Below are 15683 nucleotides of genomic sequence, written 5' to 3'. Positions count from 1 at the left end.
AGAATACGATAAAAAAAGTATTTCTTTAAAATTATAATGAATAAAAAAACCCTAACGTAATATGTCCTTCAAGGCGCTATTGAAAAAAAAAAAAAAAAAAAAAAAAGAAAGAACTCTCGCATGCATAGAGTGCGTATGAACAAACTATTTGTCTCCTAAGACCAACTCCAATAGTGGGCTAAAAGTCAAATTACATCCCAAAATTTCTCCCCAAATCCACTCCAACCCAAGGGGAAAATTTGGGCTAAATGCTAAATGCTAAACCAAGACCAAACTCCCACCAAAATTTAGCCCAAAAATCGGAGTGGACTCCACCCAATATTTATCTAATTTAAATTTTTTTAGATTAAAATGTTCATAAAATTAATTTACAAATAGTCTACATATTTATTTTTAAAAAAATTAATTTAACAAAAAAAATAGCCTAAGTTCATCCTTTAATAATCCCGGGCTACAATTTTAGGTTAGAACGGTTGGAGCAGAAAAGTTGTTTCTGAGCTAAAAGCTAAATTTTCCAGACTAAAATATTTGGCTTTTAGCTCAACCATTGAAGATGGTTTAAGGAAATGAAATGATGAAAAAAGTGAAACAATCTACGTTGATAAATATATTTAAATATCTAAATCGCGCATATCACATTGTAATTAAAAAAAAAAAAAAAAAAAGCATTTTGCAATGTGTAGAAAGACTAGTTGTAAATTTAAGCCGATGTTTAGAGAAAGGTGTGAATAAAAGATGAGGTGTTCAACAACAAAATATGGGTACAAATAGAATTTCTCAAATATCTTTTACAAATTAAAAACTATTCAATTTTGTATTAAAATAAAACAAAAAATGTGTCCCGTGTTTGAAACTCTTATTCTAAATTGATGTAGTAGTTTCAAACCTCCTCATCCCATAATAATAACTACATGAAGTGCACATGTAAATATGAAAAATTTAAATATACATACGGAAGAGAGAGAAGTTTGAGAGATATGTGAAAGAAAAAAAAAAGCAGTAAAATTTAGTTTGTGTAAAATTATATTACTATCAATGATTTTATTTAGTGATAGGCGACCAAATTGATTTGTGGAAAATTACATTATTGCACTGTACAAAGAGAATTTTGTTACTAAGTAGCTTAAATATGGATGTTATTTTAAAAAGGTTCATCCTACTACTCCGTATTCTACCGTTCAAAAAACTATTAAATTCTGTATCAAAATAAAAACCTATTTAATTAGAATTAACTAAATACCCAGATTTGGAGCTTTATAACATTTTTAATGTTGGATGGGGCTCTATAAACATTAATTAAACAATACTAAATGAACATTTATATTATTAATGGAGAAACATAAATATTATTCTTTTTTTTTTTAACTAAGACCATCTCCAATGGTTCGGCTAAAAGCTAAATATTTTAGCCCGAAAAATTTAGCTTTTTGACCAGAAATAGTTTTTCTGTTCCAACCGTTCTAGCCTAAAATTTTAGTCCAGGATTATTAAAGAATAAACTTAGGCTCTTTTTTTTGTTAAATTAATTAATTTTTTTTAAATAAACATGTAAACTATCGTAAATTAATTTTATGAATATTTTAATCTAAAAAAAAATTTTTAATTTTGATAAATATTGGGTGGAGTTCACTCCGATTTATGGGCTAAATTTTGGGGAGAATTTGGCATTGGTTTAGCATTTAGCCCAAATTTTTCCCTTGGGTTGGAGTGGGTTTGAGGAGAAATTTTGGGAGGTAATTTGGTTTTTAGCCCACCATTGAAGTTGGTCTAAAGAGAGAGGAAAAATAATAATAAGAGGAAAGGGGAAAGCAAGTTCCCTCCCTTGTTCCTGGTCACATGCTGCCTTCCTCTTTTGATTTTGGACCCTCTCTCTCTCTCTCTCTCTCTCTCACCTGCGTTCTTCTTATCTTTCTTTGTTTGTTTCAGTCAAATTGAATAACAAAATAATTAAAGAAAAATGACAGAGCTGCTGCTGCTGCTGCTCCTGCTCTCTCTCTCCTCCAATTCCTCCTAAATCGTAATCAATTTTCGCAAAGGAAAAAAGCCTCATACTTTTACCAGGTAAACTCTCTCAACTCTCTCTCTCTCTCTCTCTCTCTCTCTCTCTCTCTAAAATATTGGCTTTGATTCCCCTTTCTTGTTGTTTCCTTTGCTTCGCTGCTTTCCTCTATTCCTTTTGCCTTTTCCTTTCCCCAGATTCTTACTCTCTCCCCTTTATTCTTCTCCTTCTTGTTGGGGGAAATTAATAGCATTTTTGTTTGTTTGACGCAGACGCATTCATGTTCTGATCTGGATTGGATCACACTTTAACTTGCAGTGGAGCTCGTAAGAGAGAGAAAGCCTGAGGAAGAGAGAGGGGGAGAGAGTTGTGGTTTGTGGGGTTTAGTGGCCGAGTCTCTTTTTGTGCAATCTTGGTCTCTTTGGGGGGTCACAAAAGACCATAAAGAATCGGCACAACAAGGTGAGATTTCTTACCCTTCTTTCATCTTCTCCTTGGGCCGCCCACCCCTGATTCTTTTCTTAGGCGTCAACTCTCTCTTTCGGTTTTCTTGTGCCATCTCTGTCTAATCTGATTTGGGTTCGCTTCGTTTCTGGAAAAATATTGCAGCGAATTCATCAATTTCTTAACCAATTCTGAACTGGGTCTGTTTCGTTTCTCGAATTTACTGCTTATAATTAACAATTGGGTTCTGGCTTCTGGACCTCTGGTTATACTGCAGGGTGTTTTTAAGTTCTAATTTGGGCTTTGTTTTTAAGTTCTGATTGTGTTTCCGGTATAGTATAATTGATTGGGTTACTGGCTCTGTGTGTTAGTGATCGCTGTTATATACTCCTGAGGCATGGCTGGAATCGATGTGTCCAAGTATGATCATAGCCCCGTGCACAAGGCCATAGTCACGAGGGATTATGCCGGTCTCAAGAGGATTCTATCTGGTCTCCCGCGGCTTTGTAACCCTGCTGAGATTCGAACTGAATCAGCTTCATTAGCTGAGGAAGAGAAGGCTGATGCCATTGCTGCTGTCATTGATCGGCGAGATGTCCCAAACCGTGAGACCCCCCTTCACTTGGCTGTAAAACTTGGTGACCAGACAGCAACCGAAATGCTTATGGTTGCCGGCGCGGATTGGAGCTTGCAGAATGAACATGGATGGAGTGCACTCCAGGAAGCAATTTGCAATAGAGAAGAAGCAATTTCGATGATCATAGTTAGGCACTACCAGCCCCTGGCTTGGGCAAAATGGTGCAGAAGGTTACCTCGTTTAATTGGAACAATGCGGAGGATGAGGGATTTCTACATGGAAATTACATTCCGCTTTGAGAGTTCTGTTATACCTTTCATTTCGAGGATTGCCCCATCAGATACTTACAAGATCTGGAAAAAGGGTGCAAATTTGAGAGCAGATATGACATTGGCAGGTTTTGATGGTTTGCGAATTCAGCGTTCTGATCAGAGTGTTCTTTTCCTCGGTGATGGGTCTGAAGATGGTAAGGTGCCTCCTGGGTCACTTTGCATGATCTCACACAAGGATAAGGAGGTGATGAATGCTTTGGATGGTGCTGGATCCCAAGCAACTGAAGAGGAGGTTCGGCAAGAGGTGGTTGCAATGTCTCAGACTAATATATTCAGGCCTGGGGTTGATGTGACTCAAGCAGTACTTTTACCTCAAATGACCTGGAGGCGGCAGGAGAAAACAGAAATGGTTGGCCCATGGAAGGCTAAGGTATATGATATGCATAATGTGGTTGTGAGTATGAAATCTAGAAGGGTCCCCGGGGCTATGACAGATGACGAGCTCTTCTCAACCTGCAATGAAAATGAAACAGAAAGTGAGGAGTTTAATGATATTCTGACAGAGGATGAGAGGAAGCAACTTGAAAATGCACTTAAATTGGATTCGTCGGACTTGTCAAACGAAAATGGTGATGGGATTATTGAGCATCGTCGTAGTTGTTATGAGCACAGGGAGGTTCCCATTGAAAATGTTAGTAGTGATAGAAATGGAGAGAATAAGCAGGAAAAGAAAGGATGGTTTGGTGGATGGAGGAAACGGGATACTAAAAGTGAAGGGCAGAAAAAGATTGTGCCGCCTAGAAGTTCTCTCTGTGTAGATGAGAAGGTGAGTGATCTGCTAGGGGATTCTCCTTCAAGAAATCAAAGCAGACCTGGAAGAAATAGTGTGGACATTGTTGTGAAGGGGGATGATCATCGGAGAGGAAGGGATATGAAGGCGTCTTCTTCCACAAGTTCTGATAACAGGAATCGTCACAAGGATGCTAGCAAGGAGAATGAGTATAAGAAAGGATTAAGGCCAATCCTCTGGCTTTCCCCAAGCTTTCCATTACAAACAGAGGAACTGTTGCCATTACTTGATATTTTAGCAAACAAGGTTAAGGCAATTCGTCGTTTGAGGGAGCTGCTTACAACTAAGCTTCCAATGGGTACATTTCCAGTCAAGGTATGTCACCCTCCCATTGTCACTTTGTACCCTGTCTGGTTTATGGTTTATGTTATTTTCCTAGATGGCCTTTGTTATCTTTTAAAATTTATCAAACTTGTTTGAAGAACATTTTGTTATTTCCTTTTTTACCCTGCCTGGTTCTGTTGTAACTGTAAGAGTATGATGTGCTCACATTGGACTGCTTAGCTTTTATAGGGCTTTTTGTTTGAGCCTGAGGCACCTTGGAAACATGGTGATGTTTTAACCTACTTGGTTAACCTAACCGAGGAGAATTTGTCAACTTTTGAAGAAATGGGGAGTCGCATTGTAGTTATTGCATAATATGAGATCTGCATGTTGTAAACTTTAGTTAATATATCTATATGTTGTCATAGACAATTGAACTTTATTGTCTGATTACCACCTGACCTTTACCAAATGAACCTAGTATGATTTTTGTACTCTTGTTTATTTAAGTCCCCAATTGATGCTTTCATGAACTCAGTGGCTCTGCTGGATTTGTCATAATTAATTTCTTTTAGGTTTGAATTTGGTCTGCGATTGAGCAATATAATGGTAGACAATGTTTAATTGTTAAAGAATGATACTGCAAGTGACTTCCCTATAATTTCATATTTGAGCAATCAGAAAAATCAACTTATCGGAGCTGAAGTTTTCAATGAACCAATAACAGACTAAATTGACTTGTCAGGGCCAAAATTTGTATTGGCCAGATCTATCTGCGACAAGATAAAGTTAGAGAGTCATCTTTAAGATAATAATATATCTAAAACAATGCAAATATTGTTCAGTAAAATGCAGATGTTTTGCAGAGGCATGAATGTTTTACTCAAAATGTAATTATTAAATGATAGCATATAGAATCCTGGAAGGCTGTAACCATATATTCAAGAGAAGAATAAATTAACGAACCCAACTCTATGAGGCTATCAAATCTTATCCTTCTTGTGAAAATTCTCTTTTGATAGTTTTTGAATACTCTCAACATGTACTGTACCTAAAAAGTTAAATCACCAGTGTCTCCTAGAAATTTACCATATGTGTAATTGAAAATTGTGGAAGGGTGCATGAGGCATGCACTATGACTAATGCTGGAAACAGGGATCCTTATTTTTATAGATTAGTGTGTTATAATGAGATCATCTTATATGTAATAAACACACTCAGAATATTTGTACTCAATAATTTAAGGTTTGATAGTTTAAGCCTTTAAGGCAAACCTTACTACCACTCCATTGCAGCTTCTTGTACTCAATAATATGAGTGTGTGAAAATCATAAACTGTTCATTTTGCATCGGAAAAGGCCAAATAAGTGCTATCAGAAGTATTAAGTTATATGAAGTTGTTGAGTTTACAGTGTGTTTTCTTCTCATTTTTAGTTATGAACAGGTCTAAAATAGTAGGTTCCATATGAATATATGTGTAATGTTTATCCATTACTGAGTGGTTGAGTGAAAAACGTATTGTTTCTCAAGTCGTTGGATGAAAATTGAATAACTAATAGGAAACATGCTGTTAACATACATACTGTTATGTGACAAGCTTAAGTTTTCTGGTAGAAAGAAGAGGGGGGTAGTGCTAGAAAGTGTGTCAGTGTGGCTATTTTTGGGTGCTATGGGGAGAGAGGAATAAGAGAGTTTTTTTAGAATGTTATGGATGAGGAGGTAAGTGCTTATGGGAAAATTTTGGGTTTCTCTGTGGGTATCAGTGGCTTCGGAAATTATAGAATTCTCTTTTTCTTTTTCTATCATTTGGTTTAATTGGGAAGCGTCTGTACTGTAGTTTTGTGTTTTAGGTTGTTTTCTTTGAAGTGGACATTTTGTTCACCAATGATGTTCTATTGTTTATTTAATTAAAAAATACATACGGTTAAGTTTTATTCTATTAACCAAGGGATGTTCATCCAACAACTTTGAGCATGGTATGGGTCTTATTGAACTTCTTCGCGAACAAGCCATGTATGCATATGCAGAGTAGTAAGCTTCCTTGTGTAATTACTGCTTTTGATAAGCGATTGGAACCACTTTAGGTACTTGTAGTTTGTATATGAAGGAAGATGAATTTTTATTTACATGCTTTGATGTGTTGGAAGAAAGATATTTACTGCAGTGTTTTCAAGCATGTGGCAAAATGATAGGAGCCTCTTGGCCGCCTGCTTTGTTGCATAAACCTATATTCAACTCTGCACTTATCTTTATTTTTGGACGATATTTAGAAATTTTGTTGCATAACTTATGAATCTTATACTCTTATGGTTACCTCATTTTTGTGGTGGTGGTTGTTGATTTTTGTGGATTTGATCGAACCGTATATTTTGGTCATTAAGTCTTTACTGAATCCATTTTCTGAGCATTCTCTTTGTGTTTGCATCTAGGTTGCTATCCCAGTGGTTCCTACTATCAGAGTAATTGTCACCTTCACAAAGCTTGAAGAATTACCACCAATGGATGAGTTTGCAACACCACCATCAAGCCCCCTTGGCAGGGAAAGCCCAAGTTCGATGCAATCGTCAAGTTCATCTTGGTTTCAGTGGATAAGAGCTCCTTACCAGCGCCCTAGCACGTCCCCTACTGGTTCTTTCAGTAAGATAGAAAGTATTCAAGACCCGTTTGCAATTCCATCAGAATATACATGGGTTTCTGTGGAAGCAAAGAAAAAGAAAATGCAGGAGAAGAACAAGTCAAAGAAAGGGAAAAGTCAGAGTCACCAAAAATGATGTCAATGAAGGTGGAGACTAAGACCCAAATGTAAAGGATTGATTTAGCCCACCAAAAGGAACTCAGAAGATACCAAATAGAGAGAATAGTATTTCATGCCATACTGTAAGGAGAGAAAAAAGACTGATGTTAGAGAAGGCTTTGAGTTGGTATCCAAGTGAATCGTCGCCGTCATTTGACAAGTGAAAAGTTGTACTGGAATTATTGTGGGGGTGGGAACAAAATTTAGGAAAAATATTGTGATTCTTGCTACATACGGTTTGATTACCTTTATTCATTTGATTTGCATATATGGGGGTTGATTCAGAACATACTCAACAGTCAATAGTGGCTGCTTTATACTCTTGGAATGGAAGCAGAACCTTGTATTAATTCAGCTGATGAGTCATTTTTTTTGGTTTAGTCAATTGTTCTTTTTTTCTCTCAGTTTTTACACTTTGGTCAAATTTCTTCTCAAGAGGTATGTGCAACTTAAAAACATAGTTAAGCCATCATCATAAGATGATCCATTGTAAGAAAGAGAACGAGAAGTAATCTGGGAAGGCCATGCATCCCACTTTTTAGCCATGCATTCGAAACTCCACCTAGGGGTCTACAATATGGTTCAGAACTTCAAAAGATCTGATCTTTAAGAGACAAGCAAATATAACTAGCCAAACTAGGCTAGCTCTAGATCGACAAGAAATTCGAAGGTCATTCTGGTACTCATTCTAGAATGGTCATTCTGCAAAGATTGTCCATTAGTAAGCATTCATTCTTCAACAGAGTGTACTCTCAGAAACATAATTAGGGGCAATTTTGTCCATTAGTAGGCATTCATTCTTCAACATAGTGTACTCCCAAAAACATAATTAGGGGCAATTGTGGGACTATAATTTTCTGGCACCAGAGCATGTGGCACTTTAAGTGGCAAGAATGTCCATAGTTCATGAAGCTTAGACAATCAGACTAATCAGACAGGGTGGTTGGTTAGAAGTGTAGTCCGACAACCCTAGTATGACATACTAGACTCAAAGCCCATTAAAGATTAATTTCTCCAAGTAAGGAAACTCGAATTCATGTTAAATTAGGATATCTTGGTGATTGGGCAATGTAGCCATAATTCTACGAGAATTAGATATCTTATCCTAGATTTCCTCCTATATAGTCTCCAAATTTAGTAGGATTACTCTTCCTACAAGAACTCTTAAGATCCCTATAATTACTCTAACCTATGCGTAGACATGAAAAGGCATCCCCCACACGCCCCGCCATATACTACCCATTAAGGATGTATTCCAATGTTGCACACATCATACGTACTCCTACATCAGTGATTTGATTCTCCTCCCCGAAGATATGTAGGCAGCCGGATCGAGATTCAATCACACCCCCAATCAACCCTATTCAACCATTCACGTTGTTCATGGGCAGTTCTGACAAATTTGATCTTTCGTCCGCAAATGTGCACGAATTTGATTTCAACAACACAACGCAATGAACCAACGTCACCCTACCATGTGGTTCCGCAACACCCCACCTTCGCCGACCTCCATTTCTTCAAGCCCGTATCATGCCTCCCCACTCTTCTCCACGACAAGGCCATCGTCACTACTAACTCGTCATCCTCACTCGTCTCGCCTACCCACATTTTCCCTACAGTCAGGGGATTGCTCATCTCCTTCAATTCTTTCCTTCACAAAGGTTGGGTTTTTTTTTTATCAATTTGAACAAAACTCAGATGGAATTTATGCAGATTTTCAGAATCCAAAACGTTGAAAAAAAAAAATGGGAATTTGTGAAATTTATCATTTCAAAATCATGATTTTGGAATGAACAGATCACCATCTCCAACCGAAGGAGGGCCAAAAGGCCATGTTTAGCTCTATGGTCCTGCAAAAAATTATATTTTAATGAACAGTGTTAGACTATATTTTATATCATCTCTAGCCGAACGGGCCAAAGGACCATAGGCAAACATAACCCCCTTAGTAATTTAAACATAATCTCCTCAATAATTTTTTATTTTAATTGAATTAATATAGTTAATTAAATTAAACTACTATATTAAAATAAGATTTTCTCACGTATTTTGAGTGTCACTTGCCACAATAATGAAGAAAGCATGATATTGTTGCACTTGCCACAAAGTTAAGCTTGACATTATGCCGCTGGAGGGTTGGCTGGAAATGGCCAATCCGTTGGCCTGATTTAGGGGTTTTGGCTCGATGGGGCCCACAAGTCCTTTGGCCTAACCTTTGGTTGGAAACGATTTTTGTGTCATTCCGAGCTATTTTTAGCCATTTGGTCGAGTCGGTTGGAGATGGCCTGATGTTATGTTAAAACAAATTTCTCACGTGGAGATTTTGACAAAGAAACATGTCTCAACCTGACTAGAAAAGAGAAATGGAAAATTTGAAAAATTCATTGTATGAATTGAAGTAATCTCCAAGATAGTGATATTTGAAGTTTGATTAATTAATGAGAGGTCAACACTATTTAAGAAGTATTATTGCATTTATTTCCAAGAGTTACAAAATGGGTCTTTTATTTATTTATGACTTTTTAGCTAAAATGGTCATTGAGATTTGCCTAACTCTTCATTTTGGTCTCTGAGATTTGAAATCAATAGAAGTAGTCCCTGAGATTGTCCACCATCAATCATTTTGGTCCTTCAGTGAAAAATTATGTTAAATAAAGATCAAAGTGACAAGATTACCCTCAATATAATAAACAATAGGCTAAAACAATTTGACAAAAATTGAGGGTATTTTTGTTATTTTATCCTTATTTTATGGAAATTTTCACATAATGACCAAAATGATTAATTGTGGACAAACTTATGAACCAATTCTATCGATTTCAAATCTCATGGATCAAAATGAGAAGTTATGCAAATCTAAGGGACCATTTTGGCTAAAAAGCCTTTATTTATTATTGTATGTTGATGCTATGTTAATTGCATTGAAAAATGTTAAAAAGATTGACGAGTTGAGAGCATAGATGAATAACACGTGTTAGATGTGAAGCAAAAAAGATACTCGGTATGGAAAGTACTTGTAATCGAGAGAAAGACTTGGTGTATCTCCCACAATAAAATATTTGTGTAAACTACTTCAATGTTTTGATATTCTTGGTGACACCAACCTTGTAAGTACTCCATTGGCTCTTCATTTTAAGTTGAGTGATGTGTTATCTTCGAAAACCAATTGCAGATGAAGAACACATTCTAATTTGGTTGGTGGCTTGATGTATGTTATGTTCTCGACTAGGTATCGCTCATGCTGTTGATTTTGTTAGTTGCTAAGATATCTACATGGGACTAGAGATGTCAGCTTATGTTTTTAGCCAAGTGATATTAGTTTTGAGAGTTTTGTGGTTAGATACGTTGAGACCATGCTGGAGATTTGGATAAAAGAAGATCAGCTATTGGCAACTTATTTACTATGGTCAAAGAGCCAGTTAGTTGGAGGTCCATGGTACAATTGACTATCGCTTTGTCAGTCACGGAGGCCCAAATATATGACTATTACAAAAGCCTTAAAGGTGGCAATTTGGATACATGGGTTGATAAAGAATTAGGGATTTATCATAAGCAAGTTGAGCTACATTGTGATAGTCAAAGTGCTATTCACTTGTGTAAATACCAAGTTTATCATTCGAGGTCAAAACATATTGATCTTCGGTTTCATTTTATTCGTGACATTTCATCAACAAAAAAATAATAATAAAAAAAAAATTCTTTAACAAATTCTAACTGTGGATAATCCAGTTGATATGTTAACGAAAACACAAATTTGAATATGAACATAGCTCATATGTGCCTGAATATAGATGAAACTATGAATCTCGCTCAATTCTTTCATGCTTGATGTCTTGCTTGCATGCATGAGGTTAATCCTTAATTTTCTCGTTAACAACAATTTGTTAATAGTTATTCCTTGATTTTCTCATTAATAGTAATTTGTTAATGGTTTACCCCAAAGAAGGGAAAGCCATTAGTAGCTGGTATATAAATGGCTCTCGTAAGGTGTTCGTAATTGTAGAGAGAGAAAGAGTGAGGAAGAGAGAGAGTTGTGGGCGGTGGGTTTTGTTGGCTCTCTCATTTGGGGGGGGGTCACTGTCACGGAAGAACCAAAAAGCAGCATAAGAAGTTGAGATTTCTTGCCCTCCTTTCATCTTTGCCTTTGGCCGCCCACCCCTGATTTTTTTTCTTAGGCGTCTACTATCTCTTTCGATTTTCTTGTGCCATCTCAGTTTAATGTGATTTGGGTTCGATTCGTTTCTGGAAAAAACATTCTGCAACGAATTCGTTAATTTCTTGACCAACTCTGAACTGGGTCTGCTTCATTTTTAGAATTTACTGCTTATAATCAACAATTAGGTTCTGGGTTATGGTTATACTGTAGGGTATTTTTAAGTTTTGAATGTGCTTCCGGTATTGGATAATTGATTGGTTACTGGCTCTGTGTATTAGTTCGGATTGCTGTTATATACTCCTGAGGCATGGCTGGAATCCATGTGTCCAAGTATGATCATAGCCCTGTGCACAAGGCCATAGTCACGAGGGATTATGCCGGTCTCAGGAGGATTCTATCTGATCTCCCGCGGCTTTGTAAGCCTGCAGAGATTCGATCTGAATTAGTTTCATTAGCTGAGGAAGAGAAGGCTGATGCCATTGCTGCCGTCGTTGATCGGCGAGATGTCCCAAACCGTGAGACCCCTCTTCACTTGGCTGTAAAACTTGGTGACCAGACAGCGGCCGAAATGCTTATGGTTGCCGGGGCAGATGTGAACTTGGTAAATAAAGATGGATGGAGTGCACTCCAGGAAGCAATTTGCAATAGAGAAGAAGCAATTGCCATGATCATAGTTAGGCACTCCCGGGCACTGTCTTGGGCAAAATGGTGCAGAAGGTTACCTCGTTTAGTTGGAACAATGCGGAGGATGAGGGATTTCTACATGGAAATTACATTCCACTTTGAGAGTTCTGTTGTACCTTTCATTTCGAGGATTGCCCCATCAGATACTTACAAGATCTGGAAAAAGGGTGCAAATTTGAGAGCAGATATGTCGTTGGCTGGTTATGATGGCTTGCGAATTAAGCGTCATGATAAGAGTGTTCTTTTCCTGGGTGATGGGTCTGAGGATGGTAAGGTGCCTCCCGGGTCACTTTGCATGGCCTCACACAAGGATAAGGAGGTGGTGAATGCTTTGGCCGGTTTTAGTTCTCAACCAACTGAAGAAAAGGTTCGGCAAAAGGTGGTTGCAATGTCTCGGACTGTGATGTCCAGGGGTAGGATTGATGTGACTCAGGCAGTACTTTTTCCTCAAATGACCTGGAAGCGGCAGAAGAAAACAGAAATGGTTGGCCCGTGGAAGGCTGTGGCATACGACATGCGTAATGTGGTTGTGAGTATGAAATCTAGAAGGGTTCCCGGGGCTATGACAGATGGCAAGCTCGTCTCGTCCTGCAATGAAAATGAAACAGAGAGCGAGGAGTTTAAGGATATTCTGACAGAGGATGAGATGAGGCAACTTGAAAATGCACTTTCGTCAGAATTATCAAACGAAAATGGTGATGGGAGTATTGAAGGTGGTTGTTATGAGCACAGGGAGATTCCTATTGAAGATGTTAGTAGTGATAGAAATGGAGAGAATAAGCAGGAAAAGAAGGGATGGTTCGGCGGACGGAGGAAGGGGGGTGATCACCGGAGAGGAAGGGATATGAAAGCATCTTCTTCCGCAAGTCCCGAAAATGAGAATCGTCACAAGGATACTAGCAAGGAGAACGAGTGTAAGAAAGGATTAAGGCCAGTACTGTGGCTTTCCCCAAGCTTTCCATTACAAACAGAGGAACTGTTACCGTTACTTGATATTTTATCAAACAAGATCAAGGCAATTCGTCGTTTGAGGGAGCTGCTTACAACCAAACTTCCGAGGGGTACATTTCCAGTCAAGGTATGCCAGTGCCACCCTCCCATTATCACTTTGTTGCCCTGTCTGGTTTACGGTTTATGTTATTATTCCCAGTTGATTTTTGTACTCGTGTTTATTTAAGTCATCAAGTGATGCTTTCTTGAACTAACTCGGTGGCTCTGCTTAATTCTGTGTGTGTCTACATCTAGGTTGCTATCCCAGTGGTTCCTACTGTCAGACTAATTGTCACCTTCGTAAAGCTTGAAGAATTGCCTTCAACGGATGAGTTTGCAACACCGCCATCAAGCCCCACTGGCAGGGAGAGCCCAGGTTCGACAAGAGCTCCTTGCCAGCGCCCTATTCAAGACCCGTTTGCCATTCCGTCAGAATATAGATGGGTTACCAAATTAAAGAAAGGGAAGAGTCAGAGTCACCAAAAATGAGGTCAGTGAGGGCGGAGACAGAGATCTAATGTAAAGAGGATTGATTTAGCTCACCAAAAGGAACTCGGCAGATACCAAATAGAGAGAATAGTATTTCATTACTGTAAGGAGAAAAAAACACTCCATGTTAGGCAAGGCCATTGCTGTGGTCGTCGTCGTCCTTTCTAATAGGAGAATTATATGGATCAATTGTCTATATAAGTAGTGGCCATTGTTCTCCTAGAAAAAGAAAAACCCTCATTAGATCATCTCCAATTTTTAGGCTAAAAGCCAAAATTTTTAATCTGGAAAATTTATCTTTTAGCTTAGAAACAGCTTTTCTGCTCCAACCCTTCTAGCCTAAACTTTTTAAAGAATGAACTTAGGCTAATTTTTTTCTTAAATCAATTTAAAAAAAAATAAATAAATATGTAGACTATCGTAAATTAATTTTATGAACATTTTAATCTAAAAATATTTAAATTCCGATAAATATTGAAAAATCACTAAATTTTCCACAAAGCAAGTCTTCAACTTTCACCAAACTTTCAACTTTCATCAATCATCTTCTATATAAACACAGGTCCAAATATTAGTTGATCACACAATCTTTCAACCTTCAATCATCTTCTATATTCACCAATCTTTTAACTTTCAAAGAGTTTTTATTTCCTAAAAATCCTCAATATCTCATCAACACCTTCATCTCCGGCAATTCTCGATGCAGCTTCACGGTGAAATAATCTTCCCCATTGTTGGTCCGCATCAATTTCCCACCTCAAACAATCCTTGAGGACGTCCCAAACATGTTGCAACTTAAAAACTTGATTTTTTTTGTGTTACTCTTGTCTTGTAAATTTTCATTGCTTCGTCACCCTATTAAAAAAAATACATAAAAATAATTAGTTGCAAAATAATATTATGTACATGACAAATAAAGGTTAGTGTTATTGACACTCCAAAAATCTCATTCTACACTCCTCACAAGTGTATTTTTCTTTCCCAATATAGAAAGTTTGGAGTGTAGAATGAGATTTTTGGAGTGCTAATAGCAATTCCCCAAATAAAATATCAAGAAAAAAACTCACAATTTATGTGGTGCCCATGCTTTGTTGATGGTCTTCCACCGGTCATAAACACCACCACTGTCCAGCCCGCCACCGTTGCAGTTTTCTTGAAACTTTGTAATGATTTTATCCCACAAAACCTTTTTATTTTGATTTGTGCCAAATGCACCATCTTCGCTAACCGAAACTCATGTCAAGCATAAAGCAACATCTTCCTCACAAGTCCAATTATGACCTCCAATATGCTCTCTTGCCATGTTGAACAGTTTGGAAATGGAAAGAAATGGTAGAAAGATAAATTGGAAGAATTGTAGGAGAAAATTGAGTTTTGTGTGGATGTTTGAACAAATACATAGGTATTTATAGAGTTTTTGGGTGAATTTTGAGTTCAATAAATTTTTTTAATTATTTTAGCCGTTGGATTTAAATTTGAGCTGTTAGATCTTTTTTTTTTACCGTTAGATTTTATTATATTTGATCTCAGCCGTTGGATTCAATGTATTTGAAAATAACATATTTTTCAAAAATAAACTTTGAATATGGACCGTTTGATCAACCAACGGTCCTTAAATGCTGGCCGTTCGATCCGAAAAAGAGTCGTTGGGTTCGAGGAAGTGGAGGCGGGCCGCGTCGATGAGTGGGCGGGCCGAGACTGGCCCCAATTTTGGCATGTCCAAGCATTTTTTTTTTGTGGGGGGTGGGGTTGGGTTGGTGGGGCGGCGCTGAGCGTTGTGTATTCGACAGAGAGGAGAAGCTTACAATTGAAGTCGGCTGACTTCCATCTTTTTTTATTTTGCTTAGAGACTTTATTCAAATAGATTAACGACCTGAACACTAGACTCACGTGAAAAATAACGAGGAGAAAAGCGGTTGCTGTCACTCGGTTATACATGAAGAGGATGCAATATTAGTTCATCACTAGTTACGGACGGGACAAGTGTTTGTACGAGTCTATGGGAGGGAAAGCATCCTCAGAACCTCCTACTTTTCATTTTTTGAGGTATCACGGCCTTTTTTCGGCATTTCAACTGTCGAATGGAAAGACTTGGGTTGAAAAAACAAATCTTGAATATTTTGCATTCAACTTCTACCTTTCTTTGTTCTTTTCAACTATCACA

At 37.6% G+C, this 15683-nt stretch overlaps 2 protein-coding genes across 2 annotated transcripts; both read left to right on the top strand.

Annotated features, from left to right (window-relative positions):
- Positions 1 to 1837: 1837 nt before the first annotated feature.
- Positions 1838 to 7554, top strand: LOC137723011 (uncharacterized). Its single transcript, XM_068462165.1, has 4 exons — positions 1838 to 2061; positions 2272 to 2461; positions 2815 to 4457; positions 6836 to 7554. Exons 3-4 carry the CDS (start codon positions 2841 to 2843, stop codon positions 7175 to 7177), a joined length of 1959 nt encoding a protein of 652 aa, XP_068318266.1. The 5' UTR covers positions 1838 to 2061; positions 2272 to 2461; positions 2815 to 2840; the 3' UTR covers positions 7178 to 7554.
- A 3980-nt stretch (positions 7555 to 11534) lies between these two features.
- Positions 11535 to 13737, top strand: LOC137723335 (uncharacterized). The gene is made up of 2 exons (XM_068462500.1): positions 11535 to 13118; positions 13286 to 13737. Exons 1-2 carry the CDS (start codon positions 11664 to 11666, stop codon positions 13517 to 13519), a joined length of 1689 nt encoding a protein of 562 aa, XP_068318601.1. The 5' UTR covers positions 11535 to 11663; the 3' UTR covers positions 13520 to 13737.
- The last annotated feature ends 1946 nt before the right edge of the window (positions 13738 to 15683 follow it).

The sequence above is a fragment of the Pyrus communis genome, chromosome 17 (assembly GCF_963583255.1).
Source record: "Pyrus communis chromosome 17, drPyrComm1.1, whole genome shotgun sequence".
Taxonomy (NCBI): domain Eukaryota; kingdom Viridiplantae; phylum Streptophyta; class Magnoliopsida; order Rosales; family Rosaceae; genus Pyrus; species Pyrus communis.
This window is presented reverse-complemented; position numbering and strand designations above follow the sequence as displayed.

Excerpts from the sequence above, each read along its gene's own strand:
- LOC137723335 (XM_068462500.1), top strand. The coding sequence starts at position 11,664 with ATGGCTGGAATCCATGTGTCCAAGTATGATCATAGCCCTGTGCACAAG. Across the intron at positions 13,119-13,285 it reads GGGGTACATTTCCAGTCAAG|GTTGCTATCCCAGTGGTTCC; the intron begins GTATGCCAGTGC and ends GTCTACATCTAG.
- LOC137723011 (XM_068462165.1), top strand. The coding sequence starts at position 2,841 with ATGGCTGGAATCGATGTGTCCAAGTATGATCATAGCCCCGTGCACAAG. Across the intron at positions 4,458-6,835 it reads TGGGTACATTTCCAGTCAAG|GTTGCTATCCCAGTGGTTCC; the intron begins GTATGTCACCCT and ends GTTTGCATCTAG.